The sequence below is a fragment of the Leptodactylus fuscus genome, chromosome 6, assembly GCF_031893055.1.
Source record: "Leptodactylus fuscus isolate aLepFus1 chromosome 6, aLepFus1.hap2, whole genome shotgun sequence".
Lineage (NCBI taxonomy): Eukaryota > Metazoa > Chordata > Amphibia > Anura > Leptodactylidae > Leptodactylus > Leptodactylus fuscus.
The window spans coordinates 7,779,956-7,796,742 of NC_134270.1; the positions used below are offsets into that span (position 1 = coordinate 7,779,956).

At 45.9% G+C, this 16,787-nt stretch overlaps 2 protein-coding genes across 2 annotated transcripts; one reads left to right on the forward strand and one right to left on the reverse strand.

The window, feature by feature from the left end:
• Positions 1-1,156: 1,156 nt before the first annotated feature.
• LOC142209244 (E3 ubiquitin/ISG15 ligase TRIM25-like) lies at positions 1,157-2,692 on the reverse strand. The gene has a single exon (XM_075278172.1). It carries the CDS (start codon positions 2,687-2,689, stop codon positions 1,157-1,159), a length of 1,533 nt encoding a protein of 510 aa, XP_075134273.1. The 5' UTR covers positions 2,690-2,692.
• Positions 2,693-6,849: 4,157 nt separating this feature from the next.
• LOC142209926 (E3 ubiquitin-protein ligase Midline-1-like) lies at positions 6,850-15,902 on the forward strand. Its single transcript, XM_075278965.1, is given in 5 exon segments — positions 6,850-7,808; positions 7,810-8,031; positions 8,800-9,187; positions 14,228-15,643; positions 15,861-15,902. Coding segments are annotated over 5 exon segments (3,027 nt in total).
• Positions 15,903-16,787: the final 885 nt, after the last annotated feature.

Sequence of the window (16,787 nt, forward strand, 5' to 3'; positions counted from 1 at the left end):
GTTAAAGGGAGCACCTCCTAGTGGGCTGCATGACTGAGGCACTGTCTCCCCTATTTACATCATGGAGAGACAGATTTGTATACTCTTCCCATGATCCCTCAGTGGAGCGCCTATGGCTTAAAGGGATTCTACCATTAAACTACTTTTTTTTTTTCTAATGAACACATCGGAATAGCCTTAAGAAAGGCTATTCGTCTCCTACCTTTAGACGTGGTCTCCGCCGCGCCGTAGAAATACCGCCGCCGGCCATTTTTGGGTAGCCGCTCTTGCAGTTCAATACAGGAGCCGGCCGGCGGCCATTATGGGGTGGCTGCTCTATGCTCCTCTATAGAACTACAAGAGCAAGAGAAGCCAGAAGAGGTGGAGTTGCTGCAGAAGAAGGAGGCGGCGCAGGAAAGAGCTCTTGGGCAGCAATGGGGATGCGCGCATCGGCCTTTCAGAACTGGGGCCCGCCCTCATTGCTGCGGAGAGCTCATTTGCATACCGGTTGAAACCGGTATTTCTACGGAACGGCGGAGACCACGTCTAAAGGTAGGAGACGAATAGCCTTTCTTAAGGCTATTCCGACGTGTTCATTAGAAAAAAAAAAAAAAAAAAAAAAAAAAAAAAAAAAAAAGTAGTTTAATGGTAGAATCCCTTTAATAAGATTCCACACACCTACACAATATCCCCTTAACCTTATATTACCAATGGCGAGGTTATATTATTAGATAGCGATATATGGCTGAGGATCTAAGAACACGCACAGACTTAGCAAATCATAGAAACATTTATTGTCGTGGTACACAACAAGTACAAAACTGGACATGCAACACATTACCAGGGCCCCTGCCGCAAGTCACAATGGACAAGACGATCACCAGTGTGCCAAGTGTAGGAAAGAGTGCATGTGACGAAGAAAAGATATTACAGAAGCCAAATCTGGCAAGTTACAACATATAGAGGATTCTACATTACTGTGTATATACACCCTGGACTACCATTGTGCAGTTTACACATCGGACAAGTAATTATCTGAGTTACATCCTGTATTATACTCCAGAGCTGCGCTCACTATTCTGCTGATACAGTCACTGCACATACATTGTCTATTCCAAGTTAGTTCCTAGAATGCTCCAGAGCTGTATTCGGTCGGATTTAGGGTTTTGAGACAAGTCTAATTCAAGATCCTCATCCAAGCATTTGCCCATACGGAGATGACCGGGTATAGCGCCTCTGTGAAGGTGGTATTGTAGGTATATATGTGTCTCACTGAGATCCCAATCTCATAAAAAGACAGCTGTCCGGCCGTATAATCCAGATATATCCTCACTCTATTGCAGGAAGGTTGGTACGCCAATGGGATTTCTTTCCGGTCGTGTCTTACAGAATACAGTTTGTTAATTCTGCGCAGACCCCAAGACTTCCTATTGTTTCCAATGAGGGAATATTTGCCTTTTCTCCCTATACTTGGGTAGGACATCCCGACTCTCCATCCTCCCTCCTCGCTTACTTCGACATCCCAGTAAAGAATTCCTTCACAAAAACCCTTCATGCTTAAAACGCGACGAATTGCAAATCTCTCAGGAGTTTTCAGACGACCCTGATTTACTGGTGACCAAGAAGCCGTTTTCAGGTCATCCGAGATCTGCACATCATTAGACGCAGTGTTCACGTCCAGCAATATGCCAGAAGCCTCCTGCACATAGTAACCCTTCTTCAGACCTGACATGATGTTCACTATACCAGAGACCAAGGTCTGGTTGATCCGATCTTCATCCACATCATAAGTGGACAACTCTTTTAGGTTACTGTTGTGATCCTGCAACACGCCCAGAAAATCCTGATCCGCTTGTAAATAGAGTAAAGGATCTGTGATCCGACATAATTCTTCTATCGCTGACACTTTCTTGGACAGACCATCTTTTCTTATCTCCAGCTGTTGGATCAGATCAGAGACTGACAGCGACACCTGCTCCTGCTGCTTTGAGATCTCATCCAGAACACGCTTCTCCAGGTTTTCCTTTTTCATGTTGAGGTTTCTAAAGTGGATACTGACCCCCTTCACAATGCCTTCTGCTTTGTCTGGAAGGCTCCTTAGTTCGGCCTGGAGACATTGGATTGCATTTACAGCGGCTTCCCTTTGTTTGACAAGCAAGCGCTGAACATTCCCTTGTTTTTCTTGTTTGTTTTTGAAGGCTTCATTCAGCAGCTCAATGTTGTGTTCCCAGTGCCGCACACCCAGGCAGCAGGAAACGCACAGACACTCCGCATCTTCATTGCAGTAAAACATGAGGACCCTCCTGTGAAGAGGACATCTTCTGTCACTGAACACATGCTCCGGGGACTTGCTGTGATCGACCAGGTGACGTTCGCACACAGAAACTTTGCACCATAAGCAGGTCTTAGCAGCAACCACTGGTGTGTGAAGACAGTACGAGCAGAAGACCCCACACTCCTCCTGCTCCTTCTGAGACAGAAAATACTCCGTAATATTACACAGTGTCGTGTTCTTCTGCAGCAAAGGGAATTCTGGAAACTTGGCTCGACATTGAGGGCAGCTGTAACCTACAGAGCGCGACTGTGTACCCAGCGCCATCGTAATACAGTCCTGGCAGAAGTTGTGTCCGCACTGAAGAGTTACAGGTTCTGTGTAGAGGTTTAGGCAAATGCAACAGGTCAGCTCTTCCTTCAGGTCATCAGATGCCATCGTTTTATGGCAACAGGAGGGACGCAAGCTTCACGTACACGACTCTAGAAGTAGACCAAATAATTGCCGTTTTATCAGGTGCCAAGTTAAAATGACATACATATACACACTACCGTACAAAAGTTTCCGGTCACTTAATCTCAGTTTTGATAGAAAAGCCCAGTTTTTTTCTATGAACATTAAAAGAATCAGAAATCCCCTCTATACTTTGTTACTGAGACACCGTCTTCCTATTTACATAATGGAAGACAGATTTGCATATTCTTCCCATGATCCCTCACAGTGGAGCACATATGGCTTAATAAGACTCCACACACCTACATGGTTGTCTCTCCCTAAGGAGTGACGATATCCCCTTAACCCTGTCTAGAAGCCTCTCACCTCTGCCAAGTCAGTCTTCTCTACGCCGGGCTGAAGAGATCCAAATAGATCGAAACAGCTGTCCTCGGCTGAGAGACTGAATTGGTAAAGTCCCACATCATTGCAACAAAGGCCTCTGGGAAGGTCGGGCATGATGTTAAAGGGAGCACCCCCTAGTGGGCTACATGACTGAGGCACTGTCTTCCTATTACATCATGGAACACAGATTTGCATATTCTTCCCTTTGTTACTGTGGTCAAGGACATCTGGTTATTAATACAATATCTACATTGGTGTATATTTGGCCATTCCCAGCAGCCATCACTCCAGTCTTCTAATGGTACATGGCGTTTGGTGACTGTAAGAAGGTAATGGATGGTTAGAGAACCTTGTACAAGTCTGTTAGCACAGCCGAGAACATTCTGCTGCTTAGAGAAGCCATAAGACTGACCTGACGATCTGGAGCATTACATTTGTTGGTTCCATTAAACACTCAAAATGGCCAGAAAAAGAGAACTTTCATGTGAAACGCAACAGTCTATTCTTCTTCTTAGAAATTAAGGTTATTCCATGCGAGAAATTGCCAAGAAACTGCAGATTTCTTACAATGATGTGCACTACTCCCTGCAGAGGACAAACAGGCTCTAACCAGAGTAGGAAGAGAAGTGCGAGGCCGCGCCACACAACTGAGCAACAAGACAAGGACATTACAGTCTCTAGTCTGAGAAATCGTCTCCTCACAGGTCCTCAACTGGCAGCGTCATTACATAGGACCCGCAGAATGCCAGTGTCAGCGTCTACAGTGAGGAGGCTACTCCGGGGTACCGGCCTACAGGGCAAAGGGGCAAACAAAAAGCCAAATCTGAGACTGGCTAATACAAGAGAAAGATTAATATGGGACAAAGAACACAGACATTAGACAGAGGAAGATTGGAAAGAAGACTTATGGACAGATGAATCCAAGTCTGAGGTGTTTGGGTCACACAGAAGAACTGAGAAGATGCTGGAAGAGCCTGAGGCCATCGGCCAATGGTGGAGGGAATGGGATGGTAAAGGGGGAGATTTGTACAAGGTAAAAGGGATTGGGAATAAGGAAGGCCATCCCTCCATTGTGCACCGCCATGCCATACCCTGTGGGGGCACTTGTTTGGAGACAATTTCATCCTACAACACGATAATGATCCAAAGTCACCTCCAAATTATCCAAGAACTATTTAGGGAAGAAGCAGCAGCTGGTATTCTATCTGTAATGGAGGAGGCGGCGCCGTCACCAGATCTCAGCCCCATTGAGCTGTTGTGGCAAAAAGTGTCCATCAAGCCAATCCAACGTGTGGTCGGAGCTTCTGGAAGCATGGGGGGGGGGGGGGGGAGTAAAGATTTCTCCTGTCCACAAGAACTGCATCTGGCTATGGGAAGAGGACAGTGGGCAGTGCACCCCCAAGGAAGCAGGATTGTGCAGTCACCACTACAGCCTGCGATCTTACTCACTAGGCCAACCGTTACTTTCCTCCAATTACTGAAGAATTGTGCACTTTGTTCTGCCACCAACCATCTCATGAAAGACTGAAGTGTGTCTGTCCATCAATGGTGGTAGGGGCGTAACTAGTAGAGATGAGCGAACACTGTTTGGATCAGCCGTTCCGAACAGCACGCTCCCATAGAAATGAATGGAAGCAGCTGGCACGTACACTTTGCCGGCAGCCGGTCTCTTAACCCCCCCCGCGCGCCAGCTACGTCCATTCATTTCTATGGGAGCGTGCTGTTCGGAACGGCTGTTCCGAACAGTGTTCGCTCATCTCTAGTAACTAGCAAAGACTTGCTCCCCCAACAAACTTGACGTTGGGCATAGCATCCCCTTTCCTGTTCCCCACCACCACCACTATTATGCCCCAACAATTGACCATCCACAAACTATTATACCCTGAGGTCTTCTCAGCCCCCAGACTAGAGTGATCGGAGATCCAAGGGAGGTGACAAACAAAAGCCAGTGTTCTTTCTCCTGCGCCCCAGCCTGAGTACCTGCTGCCTCTGGCTCTTTTCATTGGTGGTACAGATGTTATGTGGGCCAAGCTAGTGTTGCAACACATACTGACGCCGGCCTGGCCAATGTGATGTCTGGGACTTCATTAAAGAGACCTGAAGAAGCAGGGAGTCATGCCGGAGCTCAGGAGAGGAGTGTAATACCACATGTATAGGGAGATCACTGGGCCCCACCCCCAAAGTCCTGGGCTATGTGGCAGCCACTATGGCTACTAAAGCGGTAGAAATGCCACTGGATGGAGGGCAACAGCTCAGGAACAGAAAGGCCACACAGGGGCTGCAGAGAAACAAGGCAGTCTTTTCTAGGTATGCAACAAAAAAACAAAAAAATTCAGCTCACCAAATATAACTTAAATCTTATCTTTTTCTGTTTACCTGGGAAGCGTGGATACTGGGAGGACTTGACCAGTGGGGAAAAAAAAAACCAAAAACACCATTGATAAAAAATCCAGCGTCAAACCAGGCAACACGATGAAATCTTCAATAAAACATTGCTTTTATTTGTGGGTCCAAATAAAATGTTACATCGTAAAACGGAGTAGACAATGGATGAAACACATACGACGGCTACGCGTTTCAGGACATAGTGTGTCCCTTCCTCATGGCATGCTACTGCGGACTAAAAGGTAAGTATATATAGAAAAGCACCCTAATTGACTAACTCCTCCCAAGCTGTTCTAATTAACCCTTTAAGAACAAGTTGTACATAGAAAACAAGTCAATAAACAAATAAATACTCCCAGCAACAGTAACACTAGCCTAGAGAGGCAGGGGCGCGCACTGCGCTCTCAAGGTATGTGAATGAGAGAGAAGAGGAGCGAGAAGAACAGGGAGCGGCAGCTGATCTGTGCAGGTAAATTGAGCGATCGGATCGGAATTTCGTTCCCCTTCGTTCTTTAGGCGGGATCGGAACACGATCGCAATCGTGAAATTTACTCAATTGCCGATCTGGAGCCAATCTTTTCCGATCCCAATCACTCAACCCTAGTCTTTTCGTTATTTGGTCGCACATCCCTCCCCACAATGAAGATGGACACCATTTAGAAACTGGCATAGATTTTTGGTACAAATGGTGCTGAACAGAGAAGGTGTTGCATCTTTGGCACAAAAGGGCAGTATGGTGGATAGCAATGGAGTCATAGGTGCGAATCCCACCAAAGACAATATCTACAAGGAGTCTGTATGTTCTCCTTGTGTTCTGTGGGTTTCCTCCAGTTTCCTCCCACGTTCCAAAGACCTCCTGATAGGAAATGTAGATTGTGAGCCCTGTATAGGACAGTGATTGACAAAATCTATAGAGCGCTGCAGATTAAATTATTATTATGCCTTGCACCAAAGAGTCAACACATTTTCACCCCTCTACACCAAAAGAATTGACGGTTTGATAGACCCCCCTCCCGATTCTCTTACTACAAAGGATGTATCTTGCCACGGGCTCTGCATCTAATGCTTTGTGTAGAATACAGTTGCACACATATATATATATATATATATATATATATATACACACATATATACATATACATATACACACACACACACACGCATGCATGAGACTGATCTTACCACAGGCTGCATTTAATCTTTTGGCCAGCGCACACACAAGTATATGGAACATTAGGAGTTAAACACCACGCACACAAACACTCCGCACCCTTTATGAGGAAATCAAAACTTATGCTTTACATAGGTGGAGTTGTGGCTGAACAAGGTCCATGTAGTCCCAGCTGTCCTTCCCTGCACAGCCTATACTTACCACCATGGCATCTGCGGCTCTGAAAGAAGAGCTGACCTGCTCCATCTGTCTGAACATCTACACAGACCCTGTAACGCTGAGATGTGGACACAGCTTCTGCCAGGAGTGTATAGAGAACGTGCTGAAGACACAACTTGCATCGTCAAGACCTTGTTGTTGTTCTTGTCCTGAATGCAGAGCGGAGTTTCAGGAGTTCCCGTTGCTGCAGAAGAACGTAAGTCTACAAAACATAGCGAGACATTTCCTTTCTATCCAACCTGAAAAATCAGCAGCCGAGATCTTGTGCACTTACTGTATTCAGTCCCACGTCCCAGCGGTTAAATCCTGTCTCTTATGTGAAGCTTCATTGTGTGATGGCCACCTAAAGCTACACAGCAAGTCCACCGAACACGTCCTAATAGAGCCGACCACATCGATAGGGAACAGAAAGTGTCCCAAGCATGACCAAGGCCTCTTGTATTACTGCACCGTGGACGCCTCGTGTGTCTGTGTCTCTTGTACCCTGACTGGAGAACACAAGGGCCACCACATTGAATCCCTCAAGGACGCCTCCAAGAAAAAGAAGGAAAGCTTGAGGGAACTTCTAGGACACTTGATCTCAAAGAGACAGGAGACCAACAGAAGTCTTCAAACACTGCAAGACCTAAAAACCGATGTGCCAAAGAAAGCAGCTGGCATAAAGGATAAGGTCACCGGCGTCTTGAGAGATATGAGACGAGAGCTAGACTTACTAGAGAAGAAACTGTACTGTGAGTTGTCCAGTCAGGAGGAGAAAGCCTTACGTTCATTCTCGGACAGGATTGAGCAGCTAGAACTGAAGAAGGACAAATTGTCCAAGAAGATTCATCGTAACGAGGAGCTGTACAATATGGCCGATCCATTAGAGCTCTTGCAAGTGGAAAGATGTAGTTTCTCCGATGTAGAGACTACAGACAATAAGATTCTGGGCAACGACATGGACGTCTTCCATAAAGGACTTGGATGAAGGTCTCATCGCAGCGACCTTGTACAAAGGCTTGGCCGACATGGTGACCTCGATGAAGGAGAGATACTACGTCCTGGCCGACTCGGACGTTTTGCTAGATATAGATACAGCAGCCAACAATTTAGATATTTCCGCAGACTTGAGATCTGCGTCTTATGCTGAAACTGAGAACAACCGCCCAAAGACGCCAGAGAGATTTCAGTCTCAAAAACAAAAGGGGACACCGAGCCAACCGTAGTGTGATAACTTCTAGATAAGTAAATGTTCAAATGAGGAAAAAGGCTCACCTTGGAGGGTTGTGGATTATAACCACAACACTTTTTGTACATGCATATGTAAAATTCCTTCTCCTAGGTCGAGGCAGCAAAGTTCCTGACACCTCGCAGGTGTAATATTGTGTGGTATAAGGACCAATGGCTCAGATTTGTTCTGAATCCGAAACTGAGGAACTGCGCTCTCTTATTTAGTGGTTAAAAGTACACGATTTTATTGACTTCAGACAAACTTTCACACAACGCGTTTCGGGCGTTATACTACGCCCTTCCTCAGGTGTATTAGTTTCTACAATTAAAACACAACAACATACGTCTAAGCAATATGCGGTTGCAGCTCTCCAATAAATAGTTAAAACCAGCATCTCACTTTACATCAAATAAAACAAATGTAAATCATGTAAATACATTGTGTACATGATTTACATTTGTTTTATTTGATGTAAAGTGAGATGCTGGTTTTAACTATTTATTGGAGAGCTGCAACCGCATATTGCTTAGACGTATGTTGTTGTGTTTTAATTGTAGAAACTAATACACCTGAGGAAGGGCGTAGTATAACGCCCGAAACGCGTTGTGTGAAAGTTTGTCTGAAGTCAATAAAATCGTGTACTTTTAACCACTAAATAAGAGAGCGCAGTTCCTCAGTTTCGGATTCAGAACAAATCTGAGCCATTGGTCCTTATACCACAGAGAGATTTCAGTGGCACCAGGCTAGTACCAGGAGCTTTTCTAAAGGGAAACATTACTGGGAAGTTGAAGTGGGGAAAGTGGGAATCTTCAGATTAGGGGTTTCTTATGCCACAGTTGAGAGACAGGGGGGGCCCTCTTTTCTTGGAAACGATCAATCTTGGGGCTTGCGAAGACGTGATGACAAGTATGCAATGTATTATAACAAAGAAAGCAGTGTTCTCCCGCACAAGCCCTCCAGCCAGAGGTTGGCCATGTATCTGGACTACGAGGCTGGACACTTGTCCTTTTATGAGTTGACCAACTCTATTAGACACCTACACACCACAAAAACAACCTTCACCAAACCGGTGCACCTCGGATTCCTTCTATTTGAAAACTGCTGGTTAAGAATTGTCATCTAGAGGAGTTTAGATAAGTCTATCCTATCAAGATTCCCTGAGTTACACAACAAGTCTCAGGGTCAATCAATAGTTCTTTTCCACATTCCTTACACTCAGGGGTAAGGTTCTGTGAGGAGCCAAGAGCGACCCCTTTAACACAAAATCAGACCCCATTTTGGAGCCCCCCGATATTAGTGTGCCCCTTAAGTCAGGTCCATGCAAAGGTTTCACAAATGCCCCCTTTCCCCCCCAAAGACACGACCACTTAGAAATACCTGGCCTATAATACACATATACACACACACTCCCTTGCAGGGGTTGTCCAGGCTACGATTTTCCTTATTAATTACACCGGGTAGATGGAAGAAAAGTAAACCGGTCCTGCAGCTCTGTTGTCTTCCGGCAGCAGTAGTCTCCGCACGTGACAGCTGAGATCATCAGTGACCTCAATAAGGATATTTTTTTAAGTGAGAAGTTTAACAGCAAGAAGGCAACCATACTGCAGGACTGGACTGCCCTGGGAGGACACCGCAGCATCTGGGACAGGAGAGCAGGGTTTAGTTTAGTTTTTTTAATTCTCCCACCTCCCTGGCCCAAGTTACAAAATATCAGTTAGCCTGGACAACCTCTTTAAATATTCAGGAGATTGTGAGCCCCCCCCCCCCTTATAGAGATCACAATGTATATTCCCCCCCCCCCCCCCCCATCAGTATGCTGGAGTATGGGAAGAAATCCACGCAAACACAAGGGGTACATACAAACTCCTTGCAGATGTACTTGGCAGGATTTGAACCCAGGACTCCAGCCCTGCAAGGCTTCAGTGATAACCACTGAGCCGTGTCGCCCCAGTAATTTTTTATATTAGTGAAGGTGGAATCCATTATATGAGCTGCAACGAACAATGAAGGTGAAGCAGAGACTTCAGGGCAGCGTCACTACTTAATACCGATGACCAACACACCATTGATGGGACAGGCTGCCCCTTAACCCCTTAAGGACACAACCTGAAAGTGCTTTTATGGACCAGACCTTATTTCAAAACTGATATTTGTCACTTTACATTGTAATAACTTTGAGATGCTTTAACTTACACGAGAGAGTGAGATTGTAGTCCATGTTAGGTGTAAACGGCAACCGATATTTCTGTATTTAAGTTATATATAATATACTAGCAGGAGGACGCGGCTTCATACGGGTATATTACACAATATGTGGCAATGTGGCATTGTGTGGAGAGGCTCGTATCTAATCCTATGGCGTTTGGTACTGTGTGCAGAGGCACATACCTAATCCTCCCCCGTGTGGTTTTGTGTGCAGTGGCGTGCATCTAATCCTCTGGTGTGTGGTATTGTGTGAAGGCGCATGTATCCAATCCCCAGCGGGTGGTAATGTGTGCAGACATGCGTATCTAATCCTATGGGTTGTGTTACTGTGTGCAGATGTGCGTATCTAATCTTCTGGCATGTGGTACTGTGTGCAGACATGTATCCAATCCCACAGCGTGTGGTACTGTGTGCAGACTCATGTATCTAATCCTCTGGCGATGGTACCATATGAAGACCTGCATATCTAATCCTCCGGCGTGTTGAACTGTGTGCAGATGTGCATATCTAATACTCCCCTGTGTGGTATTGTGTGAAGAGGTGCGTATCTAATCCTCCCAGTGTGGTACTTTGTGCAGACACACGTATCTAATCCTTCAGCGTCTGGAATGGTGTGCAGACGTACATATCGAATCCTCCCCTGTGTGGTATTGCGTGAAGAGGCGCGTATCTAATCCTACGCCGTGTGGAACTGTGTGTAGATGCGCGTATCTAATCCTATGGCATGTGGTTCTGAATACAGACGTGTGTATCTAATCCTATGGCGTTTACAACAGTGTTCAGACATGTGTATTTAATCCTCTGGTGTGTGAAACTGTGTGCAGATGCGTTTATCCAATCCTCTGGCATGTGGAATTGTGTGCAGACGCATGTATCCAATCCCCTGGCGTGTGGTACTGTATGCATACATGCGTATCTAATCCTCTGGCGTGTGGTACTGTGTGTAGACAAGCGTATCTAATCCTCCGCCGTGTGGTACTGTGTGCTGAGACGCATATCTAATTCTCTGGCGTGTGGTACTGTGTGCAGACGTACGTATGTAATCCTCCCGTGTGGTATTGTGTGAAGAAGCGCGTATCTAATCCTACGGCATGTGGAACTGTGTTTAGACACATGTATCCAATCCCCTGCCGTGTGGTACTGTGTGCAGATGCGTGTATCAGTTTGGATATCAGTGTTGTATTGTTCATGTGGAGTGACCGTGTGTATTGCAGTTGGAATAGGAGTCAAAGACTTGCAGATTTGTATTGGCTAAGGGGGGGGGGGCACTGTGTTTGGAATGCTGTATCTCAGCAACGGTACATCCAAGAGAGTTGGAGTCTCGTCTTAAACCTTCCCGGATACCTGAAGTATCTCTGTACCAAATTTGGTGAAGATGGGTCCAGTCGTTTGGTTGCGCATAAAGAACAGAGACAGATCTTTATAAGATATAGAGATATATTTTTGTTGGAAATTTGAGATTCTCCGAAATGTGAAATGTTTTGCTTTTCATACATACTACCCAATACATGAATAAATATTACCCATCACATCTCCGCTTCATATTGGATCATCTTTTCATCGTCCTGTATTATATTTTGGATATTATAAAGCTTACAAGTTTAAGAGCGATTCTCCAGATTTACAAAGAAAATTTCCACATTTTTTTTTTTTGGTCCACTTCAGTTCTGGTGTAGACTATAAACCCCCATAACTCACCCCATTTACAACACTGCCCCCCTCAAATAATTCAAAACAGCATTTGGAATGTTTGTTAACCCTTTAAGCATTTTGCGGGAATTTTGACTTTCACCATTTTAATTTGGCACTAAAATTAACAAATTCACAAAGGGTTAAAAGGACAAAATGGATCTCCGTGTTTGTTATGCAATTTCTCCCAAGCACAGAAATACCCCACATGGGGGTGTAAGCTGATGTTTGGGCACATGGCAGCACACGGAAGGGAGGGAGCCACACCGGGGGTAAGAAAAGCAGATTTTGCTGGAATAGTTTTCAGGTGCCATGTCTCATTTGCAGAGCCCTTAGAAGACCAGTACAATAGAAACCCCAAAAAGTGACATTTTAGATACTACACCCCTCAAGGAATTTCTCAGGGGGTATTAGCCCAAGAGTGATTACCAAAACTTAAATCCGCACTCCTACAGCACATCGCTCTCGTTCACATCTGCGCCCCGTGCGGATCCAAACTGCATTCTATGCCACATGTATGACACTGGTGTAACCAGGATAACTGCCTCAATGCCACATGTGGGTATAGACTGCGGGGGTAGAGGGGGAAGGAGCAATATTTTGTTTTTTAGTCATGCTACTTTTGCAGAGCCACTAAAATGGAATCTGCAGACATGTCACCCCATTTTGTAAGTTACACCCCTGTAGGTATTCATCAAATGGTGTAGACATTTTTAACCCTTGAGTATTGCATTCATTTAATTTCCAGAAATGAATGCACTGCTGATAATGAAATGATAAAAATGACGTTTTTCCAGAGATTCGCCAATTCAGTGCCTAACTTGTGTCAGCAGAGAGACACTCCAAAAACTGGTAGGTGGGTAGGCCGGGCACATTAGCTTATGGAGTGTTCGTCCAATACAAGCCAGGCACAATATATTACGCACTGCAATGACGCATTCATGGAAAAATTGTTGTTTTCGCCTTTCACAGTTATCTGCACGTTAGTTTCTGGAAAATCAATTTTAGCAACACTTGTGGGTTAACAAATGCTCCCTGTACCCTGGGGGGCAGTGAAATACAGCCAAAAAACAAAAAACCTACTACCTGTGACATCACAGGTCCTCTTCCTGAGGCCACTAATTGGCCTAAGCAGTCACATTTATCACCGTCCCTGCCTTCTCTAAGGAAGCTCCGGATGAAGTCACAGCCGGCATCCCGTTTCAGCAGCTGCACGATTTCAGTACTGGTACGTCCTTGCAGAACAAAACAGGGACCGCCTAGACTAAAAACTATGGGCGGTCTGGAAGAGGTTAAATATGCAGAGATTCAGAGCTGATGCCCACAATCAGTACCTGCACTGATCACAGGCATTAACCCCCTTGGCACCTCAATCAAAGCTGACCAAGGCGTCATTTTGCCGGGGAGTGCCGACTCCCGGGGCTGGTGTCCCACTGGTAGGACAGCCAGGAGTTTATAGAAGGCTCCCAGGCTTCTCTCCCATATTTATTCAGCCAGTTATACAAATGCTGATATTTTGCAACTCATTAGCATTGTAATGCATTGTTTTAGCAAACAGATGCCTGGTGTTCAAGACCTGTAGACAGGGAAAGGGGGGGGGGGGGGTCTAATAAATGCAAGAAGTAGAGTCACATGTCCCAGATATACCGGCCTGGAGAGAGGGCATATACTGTGGTGGGAGAGGACTCTTCGTATGATGCCAAGAATCCCTCTCCTGGCTCATGTTCTGACTGGTATATCAGAGTCACAGACTGTGTCATGGTTGAAAGTTGGCCACGTGAATCTAGTCTACAAGTTAATTTTCTTGGCAGTAAGATTGCCCAGCCATGTCACCAAGATCATAAAACAGCATGCCAGTGGTTACGAAGCCATATCAGAGGTGGTACACTCCCTTTAACCCAATTCAAGTGCCTCACTACTATGGAAGTTGGAAGAGGGCCAATGACCAATATTGCCCGTAAGACCAACCCCCTGTCTCTGCCGATAGGAGGATTCACGAAGACAATGGGAGAATCTTCCACGTTCCCATGTAGAACTCCCTAATACTTCGGTATTTAATTGATATTAAAGTCTAGCCAGGGGCAGAGGCAGCAAGGAATTATTCAGAGGTGAGGCCTGACATTTCAGACTCGCCCTGATTTGGAATAAGGTAAAACAAGCTCCACTAGATTTCTGAGACGTTTTCTACTCGTCTTTAATATTTTGGAGAATGGCGTCTGCTGATCTGGCCGATAAGCTCCTCTGTTCCATCTGTCTGAAGTTCTGCGAGGATCCTATAAGGTTGATCTGTGGACACAGCTTCTGCCGGGGGTGTATCGACATGCTGGATACCCTGGAGGGATCTGGAGAGGATACCTGTCCGGAGTGCAGAGAAGAGTCTGGAGAACAAGCCGTGCGTGCGGAGAAGCAGCCCTCGTGTGAAGGCCGTGGGATCTTCTGTACTGACTGCACCTTCTCTCCACTGCCGGCCGTCATCTCCTGCTTGTATTGTGAAGCTTCTTTATGTGATCACCACTTACGAGTCCACGGCAAGTCTGAGGAACACGTCCTCACCAAACTGAACTTCACATGTTCCACACACAAGAAATCCTTCTCATATTACTGCTCTGAAGACGCAGCTTGTCTCTGCATTACTTGCTCACTTTCTGAAGAACATCAAGGACACCGGCTGGAGACATTGGCTCAAGCCTCAGATAAGAAGAAGGAAGAGCTAAGAAACGTTCTTGAGAACCTGGACAAGAACAAAAAGGCTACAGAGGAAAGAATAGAGAATCTACAAGAGCATCTGAGAGGAGCCAAAGAAAAAGCATCTGGAGTAACTGAGAAAGTTGTGGCACTCTTTACAGACACCAGAAGACAGCTGGATGTCCTAGAAGACAAAATCCTGAAGGACATCTCAGACCAGGAAGAGAAGGCCAGAGATTCAGTCTTGGATCTTATCCATGTGCTGGAAGTAAAGATAGCCCAACTGACCAGAGATATGAAGGCCATGGAGGAGATATGTGCCATGACCGAACCTTTGTCAGTCTTACAGAGTTCTAAGTCTGTCAATGGAGACCTCGAGGTGGTCCTAGAAGAGCTCAGGAGTGATCCAGATGTAGGATTGATCTCGGCAACGCTACACACAGCCCTTTCGGACCTCATTACTAGTGTGAGAAGAGGTTTCTTCGTCCAGCAGACTCCGGACATCATACTGAACGTGGACACCGCCTCCAATGATATTCACATTACCAGTGACCTTAAGAGTGTGTCCGGCTCAGAGTTCAAGCAGAATCGCCCAAAATTACCAGAGAGATTTCAGTATAACCAGGTCTTAAGTACCAGGAGCTTCTCTTCTGGTAGACATTTCTTGGAAGTGGAGACCTGTCACTCCGGGAACTGGAGACTGGGAATGGCCTATGCCAGCATCGCCAGGAAAGGCTACCACTCGCTCATAGGCCAGAGCAACAAGTCGTGGGGTCTGTGCAGATACTTGAACCAGTATTTTGTTGTACACGACAGGAAGGTTGTTCCGGTCCTTCACAAGCCATCTTCTCAGAGGTTGGGGATATTCCTGGATTACGAGGCCGGCCACATAGGTTTTTACGAGTTGTGCGATCCCATAAGGCACCTGTATACCTACGCCGCTAAGTTTAATGAAGCTCTTTATCTTATACTTGGTGTGTATACGGGCTGGGTAAGAATCAGAAACTAGTGATCACATGTGGATAGACTTTGCTTGGTTCCAAGTTAAATGTTTATGTTTAAAGGGGTTATCAGCGTTAGACAACATGGCTTCTTCTCGGGAAGTGACCTGTCCGTGGGTCACGTGGCCATGCAGCAGCTCAGTCTCAATCATTTGAATGGGACGGGGCTGTGGCATTGCCATGTGACCAATGGATGGGATGTCACAGCCTGAGAAGATAAAAGCAGCCATGTTTTCTAATCTTGGATAACCGCTGCGGGCTACGGCCCCACATTGCAGAAACGCAACTTTTTTTTGTTGCAGTTTTTGTTGCGTTTTTTTGAGCCAAAGTCAAGAATGGCTACAAAAGGAATGGGACATATATAGGAAGCTCTTATACTTCTAGCTTTTGCTCATAAAAACTGCAACAAAATCTACAACAGAAAAAGCTGCGTTTCCGCAATGTGGGACCTCAGTCTTAAAGAGGTTTTCCACCTAGGTGTCATATTTAGACAGTAAGAGAGCAAGGGCTGGCTTTAAAGGGGTCCTCACCACTGCTCTCCGTTCCAGCTCGCAGTGGAGGGACGTCAGCAGAAGACCCTTCTTTGCCATCAATATCAGAACACACAGACATGAGTCATTTTGATCAGACAACCCCTTTAAGTCTCCTTGCCCTCAGTTGCGATAGCAGCATGTCCCTAGTAATACGCCTAGCGTCCCAACCGGAAGGCCTGGTGGCTATACAGCGCTAGTCCGGGCCCCTAGAAACGCAGCATAGAAGCAGTCACTCCGCGCCATTCTTGGCCTCTGCCCTATTACATTTAGCTGGAGAATCTCTTTAAGGACATGTAATACAACCTGTAGGCAGCATGTTATATAGCAGGAGCAGCGGAGCGGATTCAGAGTGTTGTGGAATTGTAATTTATTAAGAGTCCAGTGGGCGGTCCTAACCCCTGATTGCATACACAGAAGGTTGACAATTGCCACGTAACACCTTCCTCTTGCTCCAGGAAGAGTTGGGGTTTACATGAATGGATTACACGTTCGAGGCTCGGTCAGGATCTGGTAGAACGCCTGGCGCCCTGACAGAAGCCCAGGAGAGTTATGGGGTCCATCTGATTTTTGTAATTCTGATTCAATGCTGAATCTTCACCTT